This window comes from Balaenoptera acutorostrata, chromosome 16 (assembly GCF_949987535.1).
Source record: "Balaenoptera acutorostrata chromosome 16, mBalAcu1.1, whole genome shotgun sequence".
Classification (NCBI taxonomy): Eukaryota; Metazoa; Chordata; class Mammalia; order Artiodactyla; family Balaenopteridae; genus Balaenoptera; species Balaenoptera acutorostrata.
The window spans coordinates 36,698,660-36,726,599 of record NC_080079.1 but is presented as its reverse complement, the minus strand read 5'-3'; the positions used below and the strand labels follow the sequence as shown (position 1 = coordinate 36,726,599).

Sequence of the window (27,940 nt, the reverse complement as noted above, 5' to 3'; positions counted from 1 at the left end):
CCTAGATTCCACATACATGCGTTAATATACGATATTTGTTTTTCTCTTTCTGACTTACTTCACTCTGTATGACAGTTTCTAGGTCCATCCACGTCTCTACAAATGACCCAATTTCGTTCCTTTTTATGGCTGAGTAACATTCCATTATATATACATACTGCATCTTCTTTATCCATTCATCTGTTGATAGGCATTTAGGTTGCTTCCATGACCTGGCTATTGTAAATAGTGCTGCAATGAACATTGGGGTGCATGTGTCTTTTTGAATTATGGTTTTCTCAGGGTATATGCCAGTAGTGGGATTGCTGGGTCATATGGTAATTCTATTTTTAGTTTTTTAAGGAACCTCCATACTGTTCTCCATAGTGGCTGTATCAATTTACATTCCCACCAACAGTGCAAGAGGGTTCCCTTTTCTCCACACCCTCTCCAACATTTGCTGTTTGTAGACTTTCTGATGATGCCCATTCTAACAGGTGTGAGGTAATACCTCATTGTAGTTTTTATTTGCACTTCTCTAATAATTAGTGATGTTGAGCAGCTTTTCATGTGCCTCTTGGCCATCTGTATGTCTTCTTTGGAGAAATGTCTATTTAGGTCTTCTGCCCATTTTTTGATTGGGTTGTTCGTTTTTTTAATATTGAGCTGCATGAGCTATTTATATATTTTGGAGATTAATCCTTTGTCTGTTGATTCGTTTGCAAATATTTTCTGCCATTCTGGGGGTGGTCTTTTCGTCTTGTTTATAGTTTCCTTTGCTGTGCAAAAGCTTTTAAGTTTCATTAGATCCCATTTGTTCACTTTTTTTACTTCCATTACTCTAGGAGTGGATCAAAAAAGATCTTGCTGTGATTTATGTCAATGAGTGTTCTTCCTATGTTTTCCTCTAAGAGTTTTATAGTGTCCGTTCTTACATTTAGGTCTTTAATCCATTTTGAGTTTATTTTTGTGTATGGTGTTAGGGAGTGTTCTAATTTCATTCTTTTACATGTAGCTGCCCAGTTTTCCCAACATGACTTATTGAAGAGACTGTCTTTTCTCCTTTGTATATCCTTGCCTCCTTTGTCAAAGATTAGTTGACCATAGGTGCATGGGTTTATCTCTGGGCTTTCTATCCTGTTCCATTAACCTATATTTCTGTTTTTGTGCCAGTACCATATTGTCTTGATTACTGTAGCTTTATAGTATAGTCTGAAGTCAGGGAGTCTGATTCTTCCAGCTCCGTTTTTTTCCCTCAAGATTGCTTTGGCTATTCAGGGTCTTTTTTGTCTCCATACAAATTTCAAGATTTTTTTGTTCTAGTTCTGTGAAATATGCCATTGGTAATTTGATAGGGATTGCATTGAATCTGTAGATTGCTTTGGGTAGTATACTCATTTTCACAATATTGATTCTTCCAATCCAAGAACATGGTATATCTCTCCATCTGTTTGTGTCATCTTTGATTTCTTTCATCAGTGTCTTATAGTTTTCTGAGTACAGGTCCTTTACCTCCTTAGATAGGTTTATTCCTAGGTATTTTATTCTTTTTGTTGCAATGGTGAATGGGATTATTTCCTTCATTTCTCTTTCTGATCTTTCATTGTTAGTGTATAGGAATGCAAGAGATTTCTGTGCATTAATTTTGTATCCTGCAACTTTACCAAATTCATTGATTCGCTCTAGTAGTCTTCTGGTGGCATCTTTAGGATTCTCTATGTATAGTATCATGTCATCTGCAAACAGTGACAGTTTTACTTCTTCTTTTCCAATCTGGACTCCTTTTATTTCTTTTTCTTCTCTGATTGCCATGGCTAGGACTTCCAAAACTATGTTGAATAACAGTGGTGAGAGTGGACATCCTTGTCTTGTTCCTGATCTTAGAGGAAATGCTTTAGGTTTTTCACCATTGAGTATGATGTTTACTTTGGGTTTCTCGTATATGGCCTTTATTATGTTGAGGTAAGTTCCCTCTATGCTCACCTTCTGGAGAGTTTTTATCATAAATCCGTGTTGAATTTTGTCAAAAGCTTTTTCTGCATCTATTGAGATGATCATATGGTTTTTATTCTTCAATTTATTAATGTGGTGTATCACATTGATTGATTTGCATATATTGAAGTATCTTTGCATCCCTGGGATAAATCCCACTTGATCATGGTATATGATCCTTTTAATGTGTTGTTGGATTCTGTTTGCTAGTATTTTGTTGAGGATTTTTGCATCTATATTCATCAGTGATATCGGTCTGTAATTTTTTTTTTTTGTAGTATCTTTGTCTGGTTTTGGTATCAGGGTGATGGTGGCCTCATAGAATGAGTTTGGAAGCATTCCTTCATCTGCAGTTTTTTGGAAGAGTTTGAGAAGGATGGGTGTTAGCTCCTCTCTAAATGTTTGATAGAATTCACCTGTGAAGCCATCTGGTCCTGGACTTTTGTTTGTTGGAGCAGTTTTAATCACAGTTTCAATTTCAGTGCTTGTGATTGGTCTGTTTATATTTTCTATTTCTTCCTGGTTCAGTCTTGGAAGGTTATACCTTTCTAAGAATTTGTCCATTTCTTCCAGGTTGTCCATTTTATTGGCATAGAGTTGCTTGTAGTAGTCTCTTAGGATGCTTTGTATTTCTTCCATGTCCGTTGTAACTTCTCCTTTTTCATTTCTAATTTTATTGATTTGAGTCTTCTCCCTCTTTTTCTTGATAGTTTGGCTGAAGGTTTGTCAATTTTGTTTATCTTCTCAAAGAACCAGCTTTTAGTTTTACTTATCTTTGCTATTGTTTTCTTTGTTTCTATTTCATTTATTTCTGCTCTGATCTTTATGGTTTCTTTCCTTCTGCTAACTTTGGGTCTTGTTTGTTCTTCTTTCTCTAGTTCCTTTAGGTGTAAAGTCAGATTGTTTATTTGAGATTTTTCTTGATTCTTGAGGTAGGATTGCATTCCTATAAACTTCCATCGTAGAACGGCTTTTGCTGCATCCCATAGGTTTTGGATTGTCATGTTTTCATTGCCATTTGTCTCTAGGTATTTTCTGATTTCCCCTTTGATTTCTTCAGTGATCTCTTGGTTATTTAGTAACATACTGTGTAGCCTCCATGTGTTTCTGTTTTTTATGTTTTTTTTCCCTGTAATTTATTTCTAATCTCATAGTGTTGTGGTCAGAAAAGATGCTTGATATGATTTCAATTTTCTTAAATTTACCAAGGCTTGATTTGTGACCCACGACGTAATCTATCCTGGAGAATGTTCTGGGTGCACTTGAGAAGAAAGTGTAACCTGCTCTTTTTGGATGGAATGTCCTATAAATATCAATTAAATCTATCTGGTCTGTTGTGTCATTTAAAGCTTGTGTTTCCTTATTTATTTTCTGTTTGGATGATCTGTCCATTGGTGTAAGTGAGGTGTTAAAGTCCCCCACTATTACTGTGTTACTGTCGATTTCCCCTTTCATGGTTATTAGCATTTGCCTTATGTATTGAGGTGCTCATATGTTGGGTTCATAAACATTTAAAATTATTATATCTTTTTCTTGGATTGATCCCTTGATCATTATGCAGTGTCCTGCCTTGTATTCTGTAACATTCTTTATATTGAAGTCTATTTTATCTGATATGAGTATTGCTACCCCAGCTTTCTTTTGATTTCCATTTGCATGGAATATCTTTTTCCATCACCTCACTTTCAGTCTGTATGTGTCCCTAGGCCTGAAGTGGGTCTCTTGTAGACAGCTTATATATGGGTCTTGTTTTTGTATCCATTCAGCAAGTCTGTGTCTTTTGGTTGAAGCACTTAATACATTCACATGTAAGGTAATTATCAATATGTAAGTTCCTATTACCATTTTCTTAATTTTTTGAGGTTTGTTTTTGTAGGTCCTTTTCTTCTCTTGTGTTTCCCACTCAGAGAAGTTCCTTTAGCATTTGTTGTAGAACGCTTTTGGTGGTGCTGAATTCTCTTAGCTTTTGCTTGTCTGTAAAGCTTTTGATTTTTCCATCAAATCTGAATGAGATCCTTGCCGGGTAGAGTAATCTTGGTTGTAGGTTCTTCCCTTTCATCACTTTAAATATATCATGCCACTCCCTTCTGGCTTGTAGAGTTTCTGCTGAGAAATCAGCTGTTAACCATAGGTTAACATCCCTTGTATGTTATTTGTTGTTTTTCCCTTGTTGCTTTTAATAATTTTTCTTTGTCTTTAATTTTTTTCAGTTTGATTACTATGTGTCTTGGTGTGTTTCTCCTTGGGTTTATCCTGCCTGGGACTCTCTGCAATCCCTGAACTTGGGTGGCTATTTCCTTTCCCATATTAGAGAAGTTTTCAACTATGTCCTCAAATATTTTCTTGGGTCATTTCTCTCTCTCTTCTCCTTCTGGGACCCCTATAATGTGAATGTTGTTGAGTTTAATGTTGCCGCAGAGTTCTCTTACACTGTCTTCATTTCTTTTCATTGTTTTTTCTTTATTCTGTTCTGCTGCAATGAAATCCACCATTCTGTCTTCCAGGTCACTTATCAGTTCTTCTGCCTCAGTTATTCTGCTATTAATTCCTTCTAGTGTATTTTTCATTTCAGTTACTGTATTGTTCATCCCTGTTTTTTTGTTCTTTAGTTTTTCTAGGTCATTGTTAAACATTTCTTGCGTCTTCTCGATTTTTGCCTCCATTCTTTTTGCGAGGTCCTGGATCATCTTTACTATCATTATTCTGAATTCTTTTTCTGGAAGGTTGCCTATCCCACTTCATTTAGTTGTTTTTCTGGGGTTTTATCATGTTCCTTTATCTGGTACGTGGTCCTCTGCCTTTTCATTTTCTCTGTCTTTCTGTGAACGTGTTTTTTTTTCCACAGGCTGCAGGACTGTAGTTCTTCTTGCTTCTGCTGTCTGCCCTTTGGTGGATCAGAGGCTATCATTCTTTAAGTACAGATCAATAATTTCCCCTCAATACATTATCTTGTATTTGCTCACACTGAGGCTCATTTGCCACTTCTCTACCCACATAATTTTTTTTTAATTTATTTATTTATTTATGGCTGTGTTGGGTCTTCGTTTCTGTGTGAGGGCTTTCTCTAGTTGTGGCAAGCAGGAGCCACTCTTCATCGTAGTGCACAGGGCTCTCACTATTGCGGCCTCTCTTGTTGCGGAGCACAGGCTCCAGATGCGCAGGCTCAGTAATTGTGGCTCACAGGCCCAGTTGCTCTGCGTCATGTGGGATCTTTCCGGACCAGGGCTTGAACCCGTGTCCCCTGCATTGGCAGGCAGATTCTCAACCACTGCGGCACCAGGGAAGCCCCTACCTACATAATTCTGTGAGAGCCTTCTATAATTTATTCCCAAGTCTTGCTACTTTTAAAATATACCTTCTTTCTTTTAATAAGTGTAGGGGAATCATTGAATTACAAAGCTGGAAAAGACCACAGCCTCTTTATCAATTTCATCCTTCTCAGTTTTATAGTACAGCTTGGAGGTATTAAAACACTTGTCTAAAGCAAATGCTCTCCACCTCGCTGCCTTTCTTGGCGGTCGCCACATTCCCCATGACTGAGACGATGAAAGGAAGGGGTTAGGGAGGGGAAGGGGAGCCGGTGCCATCCCCGCTGCTCCACAGGCTGAGGAAGCTCCTGCTTCTGCACCGGTCAGAGCGGTCAGTGCTCCCGGCGCTGGTCCCTGTAGTGCGGGCGGTAAGACTGGGCCGATTCTGAGGCCAGGGCTTCAGCAAACTCCTCAGCCTCAGCAGCAGCAGCGGTAGCAGCGGCAGTGACAGTGGCGGCAGCGGTGGCGGGCAGACACCAACAAGTATTTTCATCATACTCTTTAATAATAGTCAAAACCCAGAAATAACCTGAATATATCAATAAATAGGGAAATAACTACATAAATTATGGTACACAATTATGCAGTCTCCAAAAGACATACTTTTGAAAAATGACTTAATTGTGGGGTAACTGCACCCAAGATAATTTTAAATGAAAACAGCAAGACATAAAATTCTAACTACAGTGAGAATTTTAAATGGTGCAGCTGCTGTGAAAACAGTATGGTGGTTCCTCAAATAATTGAAAATAGAATTAGCCAGCAAAATATAACCCAGCAATTTCATTTCTGGATATACACCCAAAAGAACAGAAAGCAGGGTCTTGAAGAGACATGTGTACACCCAAGTTCAAAGCAGTATTATTCACAATAGCCAAAAGGTGGAAGCAACCCAAGTGTCCATCAACAGATGAATGCATCATCAAGATGTGATATACCCATACAATGAAATATTATTCAGCCTTAAAGAGGAAGGTTATTCCGACACAAGTTACAGCATGGATGTACCTTGAGGACATATGCTGACAGAGATAAAACATTCACAAAAAGACAAATGCTGTCTGATTTCCACACAGATGTGGTACCTGCAGCTGTCAAATTCATAGATAGAAAATAGAATGGTGGTTGCCAGGGGCTGAGGAGAGAGAAGAATGGAGAGTTATTTAATGGGTACAGAATTTCAGTTCTGCAAGATGAAGAGAAGTGTACAGTTAATAATGGTCAAGATCGCAAATTTTATGTGTATCCTACCACAGTTTTTTAAATGGGGGGGGAGAAAACTAAGCATGAACCCACTTTTGAAAGACATTGATATGTAAGAGAAAAAAAATTATCACCTCCCTCAATCACCTCCACTACCACAATTTTCTAAGGAGACTGATGGTATGAGCGCAAAAGCTTAAAAGTTATCTGAATAATAAATAATAAAATAGTATCTTCCATAAGATAGTAGAAGTCTAGGAAAGAGGTAGGTGGAAGAAGGCAGGATCTAGTAAGATGGGAGCCCACAAAAGGGAGAGGAGGATTAAAAGGAAAACAAAAACTCCATTGCCAAAGAAAATTTACAATACGTTAGAAATGGCTTATAAATACTTTTGTGCAAGTGGATTCTTCTGGGGAAGCTCAGAGATGAGGCTGAGTGGCAGCTGACACCTGGGTTATATAAGAAATGTCTAGGAAAAAAGACTGGAAGGATACCCCCTAACTGTCAGTGATGGTTATTTTTGGATAACAGGATTCCTGGTGATTTTTTTTTTCCTTTTCACATGTATTCATTTATGTATTTTCTAAACTTTCTACAACCAGCATGTGGGGATTTATTTTTCCATGGTTGTTTTGGAGTGCAGTAAAAAAAACAGGGGAGGGGTGATGGGCATGAAAGAAAGGTAAACAAGAGACACTGCCTTGTGAAAGACAAATCTACAGGATTTAGGAGCAGGGCCACTGAGGAACTTTATCCTTTTGCAGTTCATTCATTTGCTGATTTGCTGATCTAACACACATTTATCAATATCCAAAGGAAACTAAAATGAAGAAGACCCAGTCTTTGCCCTCAAGTAGCCGTAAGTCTAACAGACTCATAGTCAGCTCACCATAAAGCCATGTGAGAAGCACTGCAAGAATGCTTCGTACTAAGCATACACTATAAGAAGAACTAGAAATCTTGTCAAAGTACCAACTAGAATCTAAGATGGAAAAATACTTTGAATTAGTATAAACCAGTAGATGCAAGATATTGTCGTAACTATCTGAATTATTCCACTGAGGAACAAAACCCCCATAAAACCATGGAAAATATATCAAGGAAGATGCCCCACTGAGCAAATTGTTCAAACAGTGCACGTTTGGGCAGCAAACATTTTGATAAGCATTTTTGAATGAAATCTTTCAAAAATAATGTGCTTTCTTTGCATCCTGAAACAGCATCAGCGGAACAAAATCGAATGCTTTCCTGATGACTCAGTGTCATCACCCAAAGAATCAAGTATTATGCTGCCTGTGACCCAGCTCTCACATGCTCTCAAGAGCTATTGGTTTCTCTAGGATTATTTCCCCCAGACTGGGTCCAGATTTCTAGGTTTTTCTCATTCTTGTATGTGTTTTTGGCAGCTTTTTATAAACTTTATCTTAAATACATTGAATTTTAGAGCTGGAAGGGAACTCAGAGATTAACCAATTCAACCCACTCATCTCAGAGGAGGAAGCCGTTTCCTCCTTCACTCTGAAGTTCTGCCTCTAACTTAATGCCATTTTAATGCTCCTGCCGTGATGAACTCCTCTCCATTTTCCGATTTTCTGCCTCTAATCTGACAACTGGGAAACCAGATAAGCAATCTTGTCAGAACTACACCAAAAATAACAGTAATTGAAATGGAAAAAAATATTCTAAGAATACAAAGTATGACTTTTAACGTTGTTCTCTTGGGCCATACATTGTGGGAACATGGAAGCCTCTTTTCCAAACTTCAGGTTTTGCAAATCTGTTTGCAATAAGAAACTGAAGGTTTCCAGGACTGTCACATGAAGAATGCTCATCCTCTGAGAAGGAGGACTTCTTCCCCTTATGAACTGTGTGATCTTGAGTAATCACACATGTAATCATGTAATTCTGAGCCTCGGTTTGGTCACGTGTATAAAGGGAACAAAGTCTACCGGGATAATAATTAACGGATTACATGAAGTCATGTGCTTTAATGAGTGCTCAAAAAACGGGAGTTGCGGCTACTGCTTCTCTCTGCTTTTCCTCAAGCAGCACAAGAAGGCGTGTTTGCAGATGCTCCGTAGTATCTTCATTTTACTTTTTGCAGATGCTCCGTAGTATCTTCATTTTACTTATCTCCTTAAGGACTGGATGCAATCCTGCTCAAAGCAAAATGGGTTCTCCCTAGGGCTTCTCAATGTAGATACCATTAGAATCATCTGGGCGCTTTTAAAATGCTTGCTGCCTAAGCCCCGCCTGCAGATATTCTGATTTGACTGGCCTGGGTTGGGATCCAGGTGCAGACACTTTTTAAAGGGTCTCCAGATGATTCTCATAGGAGCCCAGGTTGTGAGTTAATACTCCAGAGAAAGACCTCGAGTCGTCCTGAGCCTCCATGCCTGTCTGCGTCGGATCAGAACCCCTAAAAGCCCCCTGTCCACTGGCCAGACTCTGGGTTGGTTTCTTCTTGGTGCTTCCACACTGATACTTTGAGACCCTCTCCTGACTCAACTCCTCTTTCCCTCAAATTCCATGACAATGTCTGGTGTAAGTCTAATCTCATACCAGGTATATACACTGGTATGACTGTACCACTTGTTAATATAATACTTCCATTCTAGCTGGCAAACAGCTACTGCCCCACGCTCTCTGAGTGGCCCCCACTATCTCCATCATCCAGCCCTAAGACCCACATCCACTGTGATTGGTCAGTGGTCATAGCTAAATATCTTGAATATCATCCCTGGCGTTCATGACCTAGGACTTTGCCCCAGAGCAATGAAATTTAGAGGGTGAAAACACTGTGAGTCATGATTTGTAAAGATTATGAGTGGGACCCTTTGCATAGACAGCCATGCAGCTTACAGCCTAATTTTATTCAGGTCTTTGTTCAAATGTCCAAATTCTGGAGAAAATGTGTCCCAGACCACTCACTCTAAAAAGGCGCTTCTCTACTCACCTCACCATGTTTTAATTTGCTGCAAAGCACAAATTACTTACTATTACACCTTTTAGTTTATGTGTTATTTGAGTCCCTCCGCTAGATCCAAGGTTCTGTGAGAACGAGGATTTGGTCTGGTTTGTTTGCTCTCTATTCCCAATGTGTTGAACAGAATCCATTCCATAGTAAGTGCTAATCAATATTTGCCAGCAATAAATGAATAAAATAATTCACATACTACCAAGAAAATATATGGATGAAAGAAAATATCTGCAAATCATATATCTGATAAAGGACTTGTGTCCAGAATATATAAAGAACTCCTACAATTCAATAATAAAACCACAAACAATTCAACTAAAAAGGGGGGATGGAGTTTTGAATAGACATCTCACCAAAGAAAATATACGATTGGCTAATAAATTGCTCAAAATCAGGAATGGATAGGAAAACGCAAATTTAATGACAACGAAATTCCACTATACACCCACTAAAGTGGCTATAAGCAAAAAAGACGTGTGAACATAAAGAAACTGGACTCCCATACATCGCTTTTGGGAATGTACAACCAATTTGGAAAATAGTTCGATAGTTTCTTAGAAAGTTAAACATATTCTTACTAGTAATTCCACTCATAGTTATCTGCCCAAGAAAAATAAAAACAATGTCCACACAAGGACTTAGAACTATTTATAATAGCCAAAAACGTAGAAACATTCCAGATGTCCTTCAGTTGTTGAGTGGATAAACAAAACACAGTATATCCATACAGTAGAATACTATTCTGCAAATATATGTGTGTGTGTGTGTGTGTATAAAACGAATGATCTACTGATACATACTACAGCATGGATGAACCTCAAAAATATTATGCCAACTGAAAGAAGCAAGACACAAAAGACCACATATTGTATGATTCTATTTACATGAAATTTCAAAAAAAAATGGCATATCTATGGATACTGAAAGCAGAAGACTGGTTGCCTAGGAATGGTAAATGGGAAATAAGGGCACAGGGAATTTGGGGATGTACTGAAAATTTTCCAGAACTGGATCAAGGTGATATATACACAACTCCATAAATTCACTCAAAATCACTGATCTGTGTACTTTACACGTAAATTTTATGGTATGTAAATTACCCTCACTAAAGCTGTTAAACAACAATGAAAAGATGAAATAAAAACCACTATGGAAACACGTGTTCATTGCACTCCCTCCCAGAAAATCTCTCCTACTCCCTTTTCACTAATACTGCTTCTTTATCCACCATGGCAAGCAGACATGTCTAGGGCTGGGAACCAAGTCAAGAGGGATCTGCTGGGTTTGGGACATTGTCTTTGAACAGCATACCCCGTTCCCCCATAACTTCTCCCAAACAGCCAATGATTTGTGGATAATTTGGAGTCACAACCCCAAATTGCCCCATGAAGGCTTAACCTGATATATGGTTTCTACTTCTGTGGCCTACCTGCTTTCGAACTGTCCTCATGGTTCCCAAGCTCACTTTTGTCCTGGACACTAGCTTTGGTTCAGCCTTATTCTTCAGTGTATAAACCTGAAACGAAACCCCTCAATTCCATCCTAGGTCCTGTGCAAAGAACCTCATTTAGACTGGCACCAGCTAGCGTCCCACTAGTTCTGGGGAGGAATAGAGTTCAGGCAGTATCTCACAATCTAAAAGGTACATCCCAGGGATTCCTGTCCTCCTTCAAAAATGAGGACCCCTTTTAAATGTCAAAACATTTTTCAAGCCCACACTTAGTAGTAATTGTACTTTTAGTATCGGTTGTCTGAAAAAATACAGAATGACGAAAAGCTATGATAGCTTAAATGCTCTTAAGTAAATTTGCATTTTATTAATCATAACTACATCTATATTTATCAGGAAGGAAAATCTCCTATTTTGAAAAAGGGGGAAACACTTACTAAAGCTGCTTCTGTGTTCGGAGAAAGTGAAGAATTCACCTCTGGGGGAAAAAGTCATTCTGTTGCTTAGGATGACACGGCCCCTAGGTCGTGAAAGGGAAGGTTCTAGGCTAATCTGATGAGAGAGAAAGGGGCTGAAGGGAAACAAATTGTTCTACATAATAAAATAATACAGATCTTTTAAGTTGTTCCCAGGCAGCTAAAGAGAGTAACGGCTTTTAGGTTTTGTTTTTGTTGTTGGAGGGTGTGGGCAAAGAGGGAAGGAAGGACCCCAACACATTGAAAGAGATGTTGGGGGGAAAAGAGTTGATGAGAAGAGGAATTGAACATGAATTCAGACCATTATTATTTGGAGCAAGGACCTGGAGGCTCTTAGAATGACCCAACCCACAAAAGGGGGATATCCACTATAGGAAATGTGGTTTCTGATCATTTTCTTGAGTTATTTCTTTAGAATCATAAGAACTACAAGTGACTTTTACAGATACCGGGAGAAGATCCCAAGCATCTGAACTAGTACATACAAGGATTAAAACATCAACACAGACCCCACAGTCCTGCCAAGTCTGTTGTTTCAAAGGACAGTTGTAACACCCTAATACTACAGTAAAAGCAACAATCTCCACAACTTACAAAAAAAGCACTCTTGCATATACGTTTTTATTTTTACCACCAAAATACCCCAGGAGAAAGGTATTACCAACCCAACTTCACAATGGGGAAACTGAGGCTCAAAGAGAGTGAAATGATACCTTACAGTTAATAAGGAAGTCACAGAATGAGAACTAAAAGCAGGGCCTTTCCATTCTGAAAGCAGTGCTCTTTCTACATCATCACAGGTATGGAAAAGGAACAAGAAAAAAAAGGGCATCAATACAATTTTAATTAATTTTATCAGATTTCAATAGCCAACAGAGAACACCTGAGAGGTCAAAGAATGAAGAATCTGCTCTAGACAGATTAGGTGCTACTGCTGACTTTAAAACATTTCCCACTCAACAATATGAATATTCATATGAATATTCATTCATTCAATAATTCAACAGACTTTTATTTATTGACTGTTTATCTTGTGCTAGTGCATGGACAAAAGCCAAGTTTCAGTCATTACAATTGAATACCGTTCAATAATTGTTATCAATAAACAGTGTAATGATATTCTTCCCTTGATGGTAAGAAGCTGATGGTAAGAACCTGATTCACTGCCATATTGGTTTGTGGATGTTATTAAGCTGATGAAAATCCTGCCTTTCCTAAAGAACAAAAAGCATTTACCCTGAAAGACATTAATAACACTCACACACAAACCATCTGCCTACATTGCTTTTAAATCTGTAACCAGATAAACACAGAAGCTTATTCATGAATTTTTTTATTCTAGAGCACCCAAGGTAAGGCAAAAGTCATAGCTGAGAAGTTGCCCAAGTACAGTTGAGCAATGACATGGGCCAAAGTCATCACAGGAAGATGTGACCCAGAAAAGTTGCTCTACAAAAAAGGGAAATAAATGAACAACTTCCTCAACTTATGTTGTGCCAGTCACTGTCTTTCGTCACTGGAGTCACTGGACAAGTCAGTCCAGTGTGCCTTCCAAGTTCTGGTTCTGCCACTTAGTCAGTTGCTTCAACAGGGACTTACTTTCTCTGTGCTTCAGTTTTCTCTTTATAGAATGTAAAGGTTGGACTACATAATCTCTAGAATTCTCTATCAATCAGGGTCTCAGCAAGAAATAGACTCAAATTAGGATAATTCAAGGAGACTATTCACGGAGGTATGGGCAGGAGGTAGGGAAACTACAAAGGACAGGGCAGGCACAGAAGAATAATCACCATCCAAGGTCCAAAGGGAGGAGGGAAGGAGGCAGTTACAGGACCCAAAAGGAAGGAGTCATGTAGCAAGGGCCACCTTGAGAGGAGCAGCGACTTCCCATCAAGGGGCCCAGTCAGGGCAAGGTGATCACCTTGCAGGAAGGGCTCGATGTCCCTTTGATATCCTTCCCTGGACTTGCCATTGGCTGAACTCAACCAGAAGCCAAAGAACATATCAGTTTCCCAGGGAAGAGAACACAGTGGAGAAGGGTAGAGGGTAAGACCTGGAGATGGGAACTAGCCCAGGTCCCTTCCAGTTTTAACACGCACTGATTCTGTTTGTCTGTTAATTTGACCACTGACATGCCAAACCTGGAACTTCTGGGCAGTTAGGAATGCGTATGGGGCAACATACACACCAAGGTCGGCCCCTATGCGATCACTGTACAGAATATTTCAAGGTGCTGATATCATGCTCCTAGGTGAACCTCCAAGGTCTAGATATGTTATCTGATTTTCATCTTTAAAAGAGGATACACGACCTAAAAGGAATAGACCATATTTTCTATCCACTTCTCTGTGAAGCATAAGAGTTAAGATGCCAGCGCTGAAATCAGACACACCCAAGTTTGATTCCAGGTTCTGACTCTGGATAACCTGATTAAACTCTCTAAGCCTCTCCTCGTTTGTAAAATGGAGATAATAGAACCTACCGCGTGGGGCTGTTGGGAAGATTCAAAGAGACGGTCAGCATGTAGCCCAGAGTCTGACTGATACAAGGCAACATTTAATCCTTCACTGGGCATTTATCCAACAAAAATTTCTTGGGGAGTTGTTAATGACTATTACCTGAGTTACCTTCCTCTTCCTTCATTCTGACTCTGAAGGACTCCTTCCTATGACTGACTTTCTAGGGTTCCCAAAATGCCAACAATCAGTCAAAGATTTTTACCGAAGCTACACATTGAACGAATTTGTTTGAAGAGTTATCACCTTAGACAAGATGAAATTAATAGCTTTCAGTGGAAAAACTGTTCATTTTGAAAATATAAATCTTCCACATTGAAAATAAAATCAAATCCAAAGAAAATATAAATCAATCATCACGTAATGCCATTTGAAAACTATAATTTAGAAAAAGGAAACTTGGATTCCACCAAAAGGATTTATTCCGGTAGTGTCTTTTATGACTATATAATCCTATTTTTAAAAAACTTGGGGGACTTTATTATCTATAGATACCCAAAGATAGGATAAGGATGGGTAAAAGACCACCATAACTATAAAAGAGAATGTGAAAATACAAAATGTCACGAGTATAGCAAACATCAGGTTTTGGAGACCTAGCTGGGGAGAGGGGAAGAAATAAGTGAAGAGACTGTTGGTGACACAGAAGCCAAGATCCAAAGACCTCACAACTGAGCTGCACATTCTCATCTGGCCCGTCCACATTTCCAGAGTGCGTTCTTGGTCCAGGCACTGGGATAGGCCTTAGGTGAGCAAATCCTATTAGTCCTCCAGACACCACTGCTGCTTTTGGAGTATCCAAGGTCTACTGGGAAGGTAGACTTATAAACAGCCATCCAGAGAACATTATGGACATTGTGCTATAACACAAACAAATCAACATGGGAACATAAATTCAGGGGAAAGGAGGGTCAAAACACCAAAGGCTTGCTGTCGGTTAGCCTTTGCTGTGTAAAAACTAATCTAAAACCACGTGGTTTAAACACCAGCCATTTATTCAGCTCCCTATTTGGCGGGTTAGGGGGGCCGTTCTGGGCCAGGCAACTTCAGTCCATCTCGAGTGGGTTTTCTTATGTCTGTGGTCAGGTGGCAGACCTGCTGGTGCCTGAGTAGTTTAGGATGGCTTCATTCACCTGACTGGTAACTGGCAGCCAGGGAAATCGGAGGACTAAGCCCTGGGTCTCTCGTCATCCAGCCTGGGCTTCCTCACATGATAGCAGTCACAGGGTTCCCAAAAGCAGCAAAAGAAGGCAAATTCCAAGTCTCTGCCTACATCATGTTTGCTAAAGTCCCATCAGCCAAAGCAAGTTAGAAGGCCATGCCAAGAGTCAATATGGGAAGGGCTGTAAAGTCACACTTGAAAGGCATAACAGACATGGGAAGAATTGGGAGCCATTTCTATAATCTATCACAAGGCTACACACAAATGATATCTGAGGGGAATGTAACAGTCTCCTAGGAATTTACCAGGGTAGGAGCTATTCCCTGGAAGAAGAATCAAGACAGGAACCAGCATGTAAATGGAAAAATGCCTCGGACTCACCAAAGATGGAGCAATGAGAGGTTCTGGAAGCAAGGTTAGATTTCATCACATGATTTCTTTTTGTACATATATTTGAAATATCCGTGGCTGTAGTGCATCCCATCATACTGTCTCCAGTGTCTAGTCTTGCCCCTGGGGCTTGGAAGCTAACCCAATAAGGCTGCTGGGGACGCTCACATAATACGCTCTGCAGGTAAAAACCCTATTATACTGACCATCCTTACACGGGGACCTTGATGACAGGACATCCTGGAAATGAAATCCACAGCATCTTCATAAGCCATGAGAAACAGAACTGTGCCTTCAAAGATACAGAAAAAAGGCTCTGGCAGCTATGATGAGGTACCCACTCAAGGGAGTAAGGAAACAAGACCCACCGAAGCAGAACTGTGTCATAAATGGTGTGGCTTCTATGTCCCTCTTTCATTTTCCCTTCCTGTTTCATACTCAAGACACAAGTAAATAGTCAATTGTTGCCAGTTTCATTCATTCATTCATTCATTCGTTCACTTCTCCAGCCAATATTTATTGAGACTTTCCACACACCAACAGAAGCTGGGAGCAAACAGAGATGAATAAGATGTCTCTGTCCCCACAAACCTCAGCACTTGGTGTGTGGGGGACAGAGAAATATAATCAACTACATTTCAGCCTGATGGTAATAGAGAAGGAAGCTCAGAGTGGTCAGGGAGAGCCTGGGAGGAGCACCTAAGCCAGACCAAGGTGTCAGGGACAGCCTCCTGGAGACCACGACACTTTTGCTGCGTCATGAAGAATGCTTGGGAAATAGGCTGAAAAGAGGAGGGCATTCTAGGCAGAGGAAACAGAATGTACTGGGACATGGAAGCAAAGAAGGACATGGTATATGCAGGAAAACAGAAGCAGCCCCTATACTTCCTGTGACACATAGGAAGTACACAGAGGAAAGGGCAAGAGCAGGAGACAGCCAGGATGTTATCTGAGGAGTGATGGTGTACCACAAACTCTCCCCTCCCCATTCTCTACAACATTATACAAGGTACCAATCATTTATCCTTCCTGACTGACCCACTGAGCACACCTCAGCATGAATGAACTCAAGTCCCTGACATGCCTCAAGCAGCATCTGAAGTAAATCATGGAACTGACCTTGGCCCCTATTTCTGGCATCATTGGACAGGTAGGGTGGTGTGCAAGCAGGCTGGCATTCCCTGAAGCCTCATCAAGACCCCATATAGACTTTTCCTAAAGGCAAACTTGATTTATTGATACTTTTTCCTTTTAGGATGAAAGAAGAAAAGACTCAGAAAGGGCATCAGTGAACCTTCCCGTTCAAACAACTCTCCAGTCCCAGAGAGCTGCCCTGACTAGCTGGTAGAACTCAATTCCCTGGCACAGCTATTATTAATATTAATATTAGTAATAATAACAATGCTCTGAATCAGCGGTTGTTTTATATGGGTCAGACCCTTGGCTAAACTCCTCATGTATATAATCTCATTTATTCCTCATATTAACTTCATGGAGATATTTCTATCACGCATGAGGAACGAGGTTTAGAAATAAGGTACAGTGACTTACGCAAGGTCACAGTTAGGAGCCACAGAAACAGAATCTGTATACTGTCCCCTGGCTTCTGTCTTAACAGAGCTTTCTGTGCCCTTCCCCAATCCTATGGGAATCCTGGTCTAAACAGCCCAGATCCCTGACCTTTCCACACCAAGCTCCCCTACTCTACTCCCAAGTTTACCAGACTCATTTATTCATTCAGGGATATTTTTGCATCCCCACTAGTGTACATGAGCCTGAAGAAGATGAATCAGACACAGTCTTGAGCCTAAAGTGTTTCTATTCTAGTAGGATATTCCTTAATCCATTGATCCATTCATTCAACAAATATGATTCAGCGCCTACAGGGTGCCAGGAGCTCTGCAAATGCTAGGAAAATCGAAGTCAAAGTTCTTGCCCATTCTAATGGAATTTAACACAGGCACATAAATAATTATCACGAAGGTACAACGCAGCAGATACAGGGTTGGAATGCAGGTTTCCCGACTCCCAGGTGAGTAGCTAAACTTCTTGAAAGAGCTGTTTCTAGTCAATGCCTCTCCTTCCTTCCTCCCAATCTCTCCTCACCTCGCTCCACCGGGGCTTCCATTGCACTGTTTCACTGAAACCTCTCTTCTCAAGATCACCAGTGACTTCAAGGTCACCCAACTGATTGGCCATTTTTCTAGCTTTATCTTACAACAGCGTTTGACACAGTTGATATTCTATCCTTGTCAAAACATTTCCCTTAATTTCCGTGATAGCACTCTCCAGGTGTTCCTATTTCACTGCCCATCCCTTTTTAAACTTTGCTGGCTCTTCCTCTTCTCTTGACCTCTAAATATTTTATCTTGCTAAGGAGCGGTAGCTGGACCCCACCCTATGGCTTTAAATATCATTTCCAATGACGCCCAAATTTGTATCTCCAGTCCTGACTTCTCTCTGGAATCCTAGACTCTTATATCCAAATGTCTAATGATATCAAACTTACCATTCAAAACAGAACTCTTGGAAATGCAAATCAAAACAACAATAAGGCATCACCTCACACCAGTCAGAATGGCCACCATTTTTTTTTTAAAGACACATTTATTCAGCGTCATGATCAGACTATTACATTTAGCAATCAACAGCATGGGTGCAAAAAAAAAAAAAAATCTACATTAAAACCCTTTGTTGGAATGCTTTACACTTTCCACAGAACAGAAACTAAAATAACCTGTTATACAATTAGTCACAAATACAGTCCTCGAGTTTTTTTGCCCATACACATGAGTATTGTCTAAAACATGTCTTCTTTGTAGCAGCTAGGCCCTGCCACCACTGTGCTTGGCCGAGTTCACAAATCTGCTGACCCTGTAGCTTCCCTGTCACTTCCCTGGCTCTCCTCTCCTGCTGAGCTTTGTTTCCTGGCAGTAATCAAAACCTCCGCCACTGCCATAGCTCCTGCTGCTGCTGGAACCACCATAGCCACTTTGGTTTCAGGGTTTGCCAAAGTATTGGCCTCCACCACCATAGGGGCCAGAACTTCTGCCTCCAAAGTTTCCTCCTTTCATGGGTCCAAAATTTGAAGACTGATTGTTGTAACTGCCAAAATCATTGTAGCCTCCGCCACCTCCAAAATTGCTTCCACTACCACCGCCAAAGCCGCCTCCGCCCCCTCCGTTGTTATAGCTGTCACTCCGGCCATAGCCACTGCCCTGGTTTCCATAATGTCGACCACTTCCATAGCCTCTGCTTCCTCCAGAGTAACCAGGGCCGCCTCTTCCATAACCACCATCATTACCAAATCCATTATAGCCATCCCCACTGCCACCATAGCCACCACCACCGCGGCTGCCACCAAAGCCAGCTCGCCCACTGAAGTTTCCTCCACGACCAAAGCTGTCATTCCCACCAAAACCACCTCCACGAGCACCACCAAAGTTTCCAGAACCACTTCCACCTCTTTGGCTGGATGAGGCACTAGCCATCTCTTGCTTAGATAGGGCTTTCCTTACTTCACAGTTGTGGCCATTCACAGTGTGGTATTTCTGAATGACAATCCTGTCTACGGAGTCGTGGTCATCAAAGGTTACGAAAGCAAAGCCTCTCTTTTTGCCACTGCCTCCATCAGTCGTGATTTCGATCACTTCAATTTTCCCATACTGCTCAAAATAATCTCTTAGGTGATGTTCTTCACTGTCTTCTTTAATGCCACCAACAAAACTCTTTTTCACAGTTAAGTGGGCACCAGGTCTTTGAGAATCTTCTCTTGAGACGGCCCTCTTTGGTTCCCCAACTCTTCCATCCACCTCGTGTGGCCTTGCCTTCATGGCCGCATCCACCTCCTCCACAGTGGCATATGTGACAAACGCGAAGCCTCTGGAGCGCCTGGTGTTTGGATCCCTCATTACCACACAATCTGTGAGCATTCCCCACTGCTCAAAATGGATCTTCAGACTCTCATCGGTTGTTTCAAAACTCAAACCTCTGAAGAAGAGCTTCCGCAGCTGTTCGGGCTCTTTGGGTGACTCTGACTTAGACATGACGGCAGTGGAGGGGCGGGGGGGAGACGTCAACGATGCTTACTCGGTGGTGTCCACGGGCAGAAAGCAGAATGGCCATCATTAAAAAGTCTACAAATAACAAATGCTGGAGAGGGTGTGGAGAAAAGGGAACCCTCTTACACTGTTGGTAGGAATGTAAATTGGTGCAGCCATTATGGAGAACAGTATGGAGGTTCCTCAAAAAAAAACTAAAAATAGAGTTGCCACATGATCCAGCAATCCCACTCCTGGGCATGTATCCAGACAAAATTATAATTCAAAAAGATACATGCACCCCTATGTTCACAGCAGCACTATTCACAATAGCCAAGACATGGAAACAACCTAAATGTCCACCAACAGATGAATGGATAAAGAAGATGTGGTACATATATACAATGGAATGCAGTGCTCAGCCATAAAAAAGAATGAAATAATGCCATATGCAGCAACACAGCTGGACCTAGAGATTAGCATACTAAGTGAAGTCAGAAAGAGAAAGACAAATACCAAATGATATCACTTATAGGTGGAATCTAAAATATGACACAAATGAACTTATCTACAAAACAGACATAGAGAACAGACTTGTGGTTGCCATGGGTGGGGGGAGGGAAGGATTGAGAGTTTGGGGTTAGCAGATACAAACTATTATATATAGAATGGATAAACGACAAAGTTCCACTGTATAGCACAGGGAACTATATTCAATATCTTGTGATAAGCCATAATGGAAAAGAATATGGAAAAGAATGTGTGTGTATGTGTGTGTGTGAGTGTGTGTATGTATGTATTATATATGTATAAGTGAATTATTTTGCTGTACAGCGGAAATTAATATGACATTGTAAATCAACTATATATCAATAAAATAAAATTTTTTTAAAAACCAGGATAAAAAAAAAAAAACCAGGATAGAACTCTTGATTTTCACCACCAGTTCTGCTACTCTCTTATTTGATCAACAGCATAACCATCAACTGAGTTGCTTGAGCCCAAAGCACATAGTCATCCTTTTTTCTTCTCTGTCCCTCGCCCACCACATCCAATCCATCAGTTAGTCCTGCCAATGTGCCTCCCAGACGTATCTTGAACCCCTCCACTTTCCTCCATCTTCACTCCTCTCAATCATCTTTTATCTTAACAACGACAGAAGCCTTCCCATTGGTCTCCCAGCTTTCACTCACACTCCTCTCCATTTCATTCTCTACAAAGTAACCACAAGGAACTATTAAGAGCACAAATCAGATCATGTCACCCGAGACTTCAAACTCTACAAGGCCTCCACTGCATTTAGAATAAAATCCAATCTCTTTACCTGTCCCAAATCCCAATATGAGTTGTGACCACTGCTCTACTCTCATCTCCTTCTGGGCTTCCCTTTGATCTCTCTACCCCAATCACACTGGCCCAGGGCCTTTGCACCAGCTGCTGCCTTTGCCTGGAATGTTCTTCCTCCTGATCTTCACATAGCCAGCTCCGTCATGTTATTTACATCACGATGTATATGTCACCTCCTCAGACAGGCCTTCCATGACCAACCACTCTAACATATCACTCTGTTTTAATTCTCCATGTGGCACTTATTACTAATGAATCAGTGTGTGTGTGTGTGTGTGTGTGTGTGTGTGTGTGTTTAGTTTATCTGTTTCTTGCCTATTTATTCTTACTAGAATGTAAGATTCAAGACAGCAGAGGCCTTATTTGCTTTTGTTCAGGATATAAAAGAGTAACCAATGAAGATTAAGTAATCAATAAATACTGAAGATGTGAATAGATGAACCCCCTAGGACTCCCATAAAAAGAAAAGGCAAATTTTCTATGTCAAGAAATTGCTAACATTCACAGGAAGATAGACTAGATGAAAAGGCAGAGGGCTATGTACCAGATGAAGGAGCAAGGTAAAACCCCAGAAAAACAACTAAATGAAGTGGAGATAGGCAACCTTCCAGAAAAAGAATTCAGAATAATGATAGTAAAGATGATCCAGGACCTCGGAAAAAGATTGGAGGCAAAGATCGAGCAGATGTAAGAAATGAGAGACCTAGAAGAATTAAAGAACAAACAAACAGAGATGAACAATACAATAACCGAAGTGAAAAATACACTAGAAGGAAGCAACAGCAGAATAACTGAGGCAGAAGAATGGATAAGTGACCTGGAGGACAGAATGGTGGAATTCACTGCTGTGGAACAGAATAAAGAAAAAAAGAATGAAAAGAAATGAAGACAGCCTAAGAGACCTCTGGGACAACATTAAATGCACCAACATTCGCATTATAGGGGTCCCAGGAGGAGAAGAGAGAGAGAAAGGACCAGAGAAAATATTTGAAGAGATTATAGTCAAAAACTTCCCTAACATGGGAAAGGAAACAGCCACCCAAGTCCAGGAAGTGCAGAGAGTCCCATACAGGATAAACCCAAGGAGAAACACGCCGAGACACACAGTAATCACATTGGCAAAAATTAAAGACAAAGAAAAATTACTGAAAGCAGCAAAGGAAAAATGACAAATAACATACAAGGGAACTCCCATAAGGTTAACAGCTGATTTCTCAGCAGAAATTCCACAAGCTAGCAGGGAGTGGCATGACATATTTAAAGTGATGAAAGGGAAGAACCTACAACCAAGATTACTCTATCCAGCAAAGATCTCATTCAGATTCGATGGAGAAATCAAAAGCTTTACAGACAAGTAGAAACTAAGAGAATTCAGCACCACCAAACCAGCTCTACAACAAATGCTAAAGGAACTTCTCTAAGTGGGAAACACAAGAGAAGAAAAGGACCTACAAAAACAAACCCAAAACAATTAAGAAAATGGTCATAGGAACATACATATCGATAATTACCTTAAACGTGATTGGATTAAATGCTCCAACCAAAAGACACAGGCTCGCTGAATGGATACAAAAACAAGACCCATATATATGCTGTCTACAAGAGACCCACTTCAGGCCTAGGGACACATACAGACTGAAAGTGAGGGGATGGAAAAAGACATTCCATGCAAATGGAAATCAAAAGAAAGCTGGAGTAGCAATACTCATATCAGATAAAATAGACTTTAAAATAAAGAATGTTACAAGAGACAAGGAAGGACACTACATAATGATCAAGGGATTGATCCAAGAAGAAGACATAAACATTATAAATATATATGCACCCAACATAGGAGCACCTCAATACATAAGGCAACTGCTAACAGCTATGAAAGAGGAAATCAACAGTAACACAATAATAGTGGGGGACTTTAACACCTCACTTACACCAATGGACAGATCATCCAAACAGAAAATTAATAAGGAAACACAAGCTTTAAATGACACAACAGACCAGACAGATTTAATTGATATTTATAGGGCATTCCATCCAAAAACAACAGATTACACTTTCTTCTCAAGTGCACACAGAATGTTCTCCAGGATAGATGACATCTTGGGTCACAAATAAAGCCTCAGTAAATTTAAGAAAATTGAAATCATATCAAGCATATTTTCTAACCCCAAAGCTATGAGATTAGAAATCAATTACAGGGAAAAAAATGTAAAAAAACACAAACACATGGAGGCTAAACAATATGTTACTAAATAACCAAGAGATCACTGAAGAAATCAAAGAGGAAATCAAAAAATACCTAGAGACAAATGACAATGAAAACACAATGATCCAAAACGTATGGGATGCAGCAAAAGCAGTTCTAAGAGGGAATTTTACAGCAATACAAGCCTACCTCAAGAAACAAGAAAAATCTCAAATAAACAATCTAACCTTACACCTAAGGGAACTAGAGAAAGAAGAACAAACAAAACCCAAAGTTAGCAGAAGGAAAGAAATCATAAAGATCAGAGCAGAAATAAATGAATAGAAACAAAGAAAGCAATAGCAAAGATCAATAAAACTAAAAGCTGGTTCTTTGAGAAGATAAACAAAATGGATAAACCATTAGCCAGACTCATCAAGAAAAGAGGGAGAAGACTCAAACCAATAAAATCAGAAATGAAAAAGGGGAAGTTACAACAGATGCCACAGAAATACAAAGCATCCTAAGAGACTACTACAAGCAACTCTATGGCAATAAGATGGACAACCTGGAAAAAATGGACAAATTCTTAGAAAGGTATAACCTTCCAAGACTGAACCAGGAAGAAACAGAAAATATGAACAGACCAATCACAAGCAATGAAATTGAAACTGTGATTAAAACTGTTCCAACAAACAAAAGTCCAGGACCAGATGGCTTCACACGTGAATTCTATCAAACATTTAGAGAGGAGCTAACACCCATCCTTCTCAAACTCTTCCAAAAAACTGCAGATGAAGGAACACTTCCAAACTCATTCTATGAGGCCACCATCACCCTGATACCAAAACCAGACAAAGATACTACAAAAAAAGAAAATTACAGACCAATATCACTGATGAATATAGATGCAAAAATCCTCAACAAAATAGTAGCAAACAGAATCCAACAACACAGTAAAAGGATCATACACCATGATCAAGTGGGATTTATCCCAGGGATGCAAGGATTCTTCAATATACGCAAATCATTCAATGTGATACACCATATTAACAGATTGGAGAATAAAAACCATATGATCATCGCAATAGATGCAGAAAAAGCTTTTGACAAAATTCAACACCAATTTACGATAAAAACTCTCCAGAAAGTGGGCATAGAGGGAACTTATCTCAGCATAATAAAGGCCATATACGAGAAACCCAAAGCAAACATCATACTCAATGGTGAAAAACCTAAAGCATTTCCTCTAAGATCAGGAACAAGACAAGGATGTCCACTCTCACCACTGTTATTCAACATAGTTTTGGAAGTCCTAGCCACAGCAATCAGAGAAGAAAAAGAAATAAAAGGAATACAAATTGGAAAAGAAGAAGTAAAACTGTCACTGTTTGCAGATGACATGATACTATACATAGAGAATCCTAAAGATGCCACCAGAAAGCTACTAGAGCGAATCAATGAATTTGGTAAAGTTGCAGGATACAAAATTAATGCACAGAAATCTCTTGCATTCCTATACACTAACAATGAAAGATCAGAAAGAGAAGTGAAGGAAATAGTCCCATTCACCATTGCAACAAAAAGAATAAAATACCTAGGAATAAACCTACCTATGGAGACAAAAGACCTGTATGCAGAAAACTGTAAGACACTAATGAAACAAATTAAAGATGATACAAACAGATGGAGAGATATACCATGTTCTTGGATTGGAAGAATCAATATTGTGAAAATGACTATACTACCCAAAGCAATGTACAGATTCAATGCAATCCCTATCAAATTACCAATGGCATTTTTTATGGAACTAGAAGAAAAAAATCTTAAAATTTGTATGGAGACACAGAAGACCCCGAATAGCGAAAGCAGTCTTGAGGGAAAAAAATGGAGCTGGAGGAATCAGACTCTGTGACTTCAGACTATACTACAAAGCTACAGTAATCAAAACAATATGGTACTGGCACAAAAAGAGAAATATAGATCAATGGAAGAGGATAGAAAGCCCAGAGATAAACCCACGCACCTATGGTCAACGAATCTATGACAAAGGAGGCAAGGATATACAATGGGGAAAAGACAGTCCCTTCAATAAGTGGCGCTGGGAAAACTGGACAGCTACATGTAAAAGAATGAAATTAGAACACTCCCTAATACCATACACAAAAATAAACTCAAAATGGATTAGAGACCTAAATGTAAGACCGGACACTATAAATTCTTAGAGGAAAACATAGGAAGAACACTCTTTGACATAAATCACAGCAAGATCTTTTTGATCCACCTCCTAGAGTAATGGAAATAAAAACAAAAATAAACAAATGGGATCTAATGAAACTTAAAGCTTTTGCAAAGCAAAGGAAACTACAAACAAGACGAAAAGACAACCCTCAGAATGGGAGAAAATATTTGCAAACGAACCAACGGACAAAGGATTAATCTCCAAAATATATAAACAGCTCATGCAGCTCAATATTAAAAAAACAAACAACCCAATCCAAAAATGGGCAGAAGACCTAAATAGACATTTCTCCAAAGAAGACATACAGATGGCCAAGAAGCACATGAAAAGCTGCTCAACATCACTAATTATTAGAGAAATGCAAATCAAAATTACAATGAGGTATCACCTCACACCTGTTAGAACAGGCATCATCAGAAAATCTACAAACAACAAATGTTGGCGAGGGTGTGGAGAAAAGGGAATCCTCTTGCACTGTTGGTGGGAATGTAAATTGATACAGCCACTATGGAGAACAGTATGGAGGTTCCTTAAAAAACTAAAAATAGAATTACCATATGACCCAGCAATCCCACTACTGGGCATATACCCAAAGAAAACCATAATTCAAAAAGACACATGCACGCCAATGTTCATTGCAGCCCTATTTACAATAGCCAGGTCATGGAAGCAACCTAAATGCCCATCAACAGACGAATGGATAAAGAAGATGTGGTACATATATACAGTGGAATATTACTCAGCCATAAAAAGGAACGAAATTGGGTTATTTGTAGAGACGTGGATGAATCTACAGTCTGTCATACAGAGTGAAGTAAGTCAGAAAGAGAAAAACAAATATCATATATTAACGCATATATGTGGAACTTAGAAAAATGGTACAGATGAACTTGTTTGCAGGGCAGAAATAAAGACACAGATGTAGAGAACAAACGTATGGACACCAAGTGGGGCAAGCAGCAGGGGAAGGGTGTTGTGATGAATTGGGAGATTAGGATTGACATATATACACTAATATGTGTAAAATGGATAACTAATAAGAACCTGCTGTATAAAAAAATAAATAAAATAAAATACAAAAAAAAAAAAAAAAGAAGAAGAAATTGCTAACAAAGGACTATCACCTTTGTGACCCAGAAAGGAAGCCAGAGTGGTAGGAGCCTGGCAGTATTCAGAAAACTATCAAGTATAAAACCGTGAGGCAATCTATTTATTAAACGGGAGAATCTGCAAAGACTTCTCTTGTGAATATCAGAGACTTTTTCAAACCAAACGTATAGAACATACATCTCCCAAAATAAAATTCTGAAATATTCAGGCAGCTGGGCTGGATTGATTACAGATGGATTGAAGCATGTCATTTAAGTCTCCCCATGATAGACTATAAATATTGATAGCCCCCTTTAGGTGGACGGTTCTGCTTGATGTTCCAGATGAAAGAACCGTTTGGAAGGAAGAAAGCTATCCAGCTGCCTCTCTTTGAAAGATTGGGAAATATTATCAGAATGCCCAGAAATACAGAATTTGAATCAGAACAGAGGCCAGGATGAAAGTGAGAATACAAACCGGCTAAATGGGCAAAAATAAAGCTCCCAAATAGGTTCACTGGAGATGTTCCCCCAAAGGCCCACAGCTGCTCAGCCCCCAGAGGCTGGCATCCTGTACTTCAACAGGCAACATCAGAAGCATGAGTGCTTAGTTCTGACCTAGCAGTCCTCGTTTTGCAGCAGTCCTTAACAAGAATTCTCCAGGCACAGAAAGGCTGTTCAAAAACAGACCATAGAGTACCGGGGGTTTTATTGATGGAAGTGCTCAAACTAGCCAATTGTTTGCAACCAGAAGCTAAATGACTCATAAACTCTTTCAAGAAAGGTCATATCGCACAGGGATTGACTGCAAAGCAATATGTACAACCTAACTTTTTAAAGGTCCAAATTTTCTGGTACGTGAATAAAATAATCTTAATTTATGCTCAACTAGATAACCTCTTGAGGACGAGGCTGTGTCTTTATTCAGCTTTGTATCCCCACAGTACTTCAATACCCAGTAGGCAAACAACAAGGGTTTGCTTAGTAAATAAATCTCACCCCCACCATCTCCTCTAGATTGCTCGCCCTTGTATCCTCTCTCTCCCTCTCACCTCCCCTCCCTCTCTTTCTCTCTCTCTCCATCCATATCCCCACGACCTACCTAACCCTCTCTCCATCCCTCTTCTCTCTCTCTCTCTCTCTCACACACACACACACACACACACACACACACACACACACACACACGTATACACACTTGGCCTCTTTGTTAGGGCCTCCTGCTCATCTAACTTAAAACTATGAAGATGTGGATCTTAATAGCCCATAGTGACCTCACCTTAACCATAACCCCAAAGCTAACAGAGGGACTGGAGGGAGAGATACCATGGATCAACACTAGAGGAAAATGTGCCAAAACACATCTGGCCCCAAGGATATTAGATAAGAGACTTCGGACTGATACGAATATAATAATAATTGCTATTAACATCATCACTGTCCTGTCTGAACAGCAGGAGAAAACACTTATCACTTGACATGGTTCAGAGATGATGTTCACAAAGCCAACACCCCTCTGAGCTGGAGTCAGACCTTCCCTCAGCCAAGCAAGATTCACTGCTTTCCTCCTGTGTGCTCTTAGGC

At 39.9% G+C, this 27,940-nt stretch overlaps 2 protein-coding genes across 11 annotated transcripts in view; both read right to left on the bottom strand.

The window, feature by feature from the left end:
* Positions 1–27,940, bottom strand: part of HTR7 (5-hydroxytryptamine receptor 7) — a 670,153-nt gene that overhangs the window by 629,125 nt on the left and 13,088 nt on the right. The window lies entirely within an intron of this gene.
* On the bottom strand, positions 18,428–19,503 carry LOC103004448 (heterogeneous nuclear ribonucleoprotein A1-like). Of its 2 annotated transcripts, XM_057530957.1 has the most exons (2): positions 18,753–19,503; positions 18,428–18,626 (listed from the first exon to the last, which is right to left on the bottom strand). In XM_057530957.1, the coding sequence occupies exons 1-2, from the start codon at positions 19,501–19,503 to the stop codon at positions 18,457–18,459; spliced, it is 921 nt and encodes a 306-aa protein (XP_057386940.1). In that variant the 3' UTR covers positions 18,428–18,456. The 2 variants fall into 2 exon arrangements, with proteins under 2 accessions (XP_057386940.1, XP_057386939.1); XM_057530956.1 differs by having other exon boundaries at positions 18,428–19,503.

Excerpts from the sequence above, each read along its gene's own strand:
- LOC103004448 (XM_057530956.1), bottom strand. The coding sequence starts at position 19,503 with ATGTCTAAGTCAGAGTCACCCAAAGAGCCCGAACAGCTGCGGAAGCTC.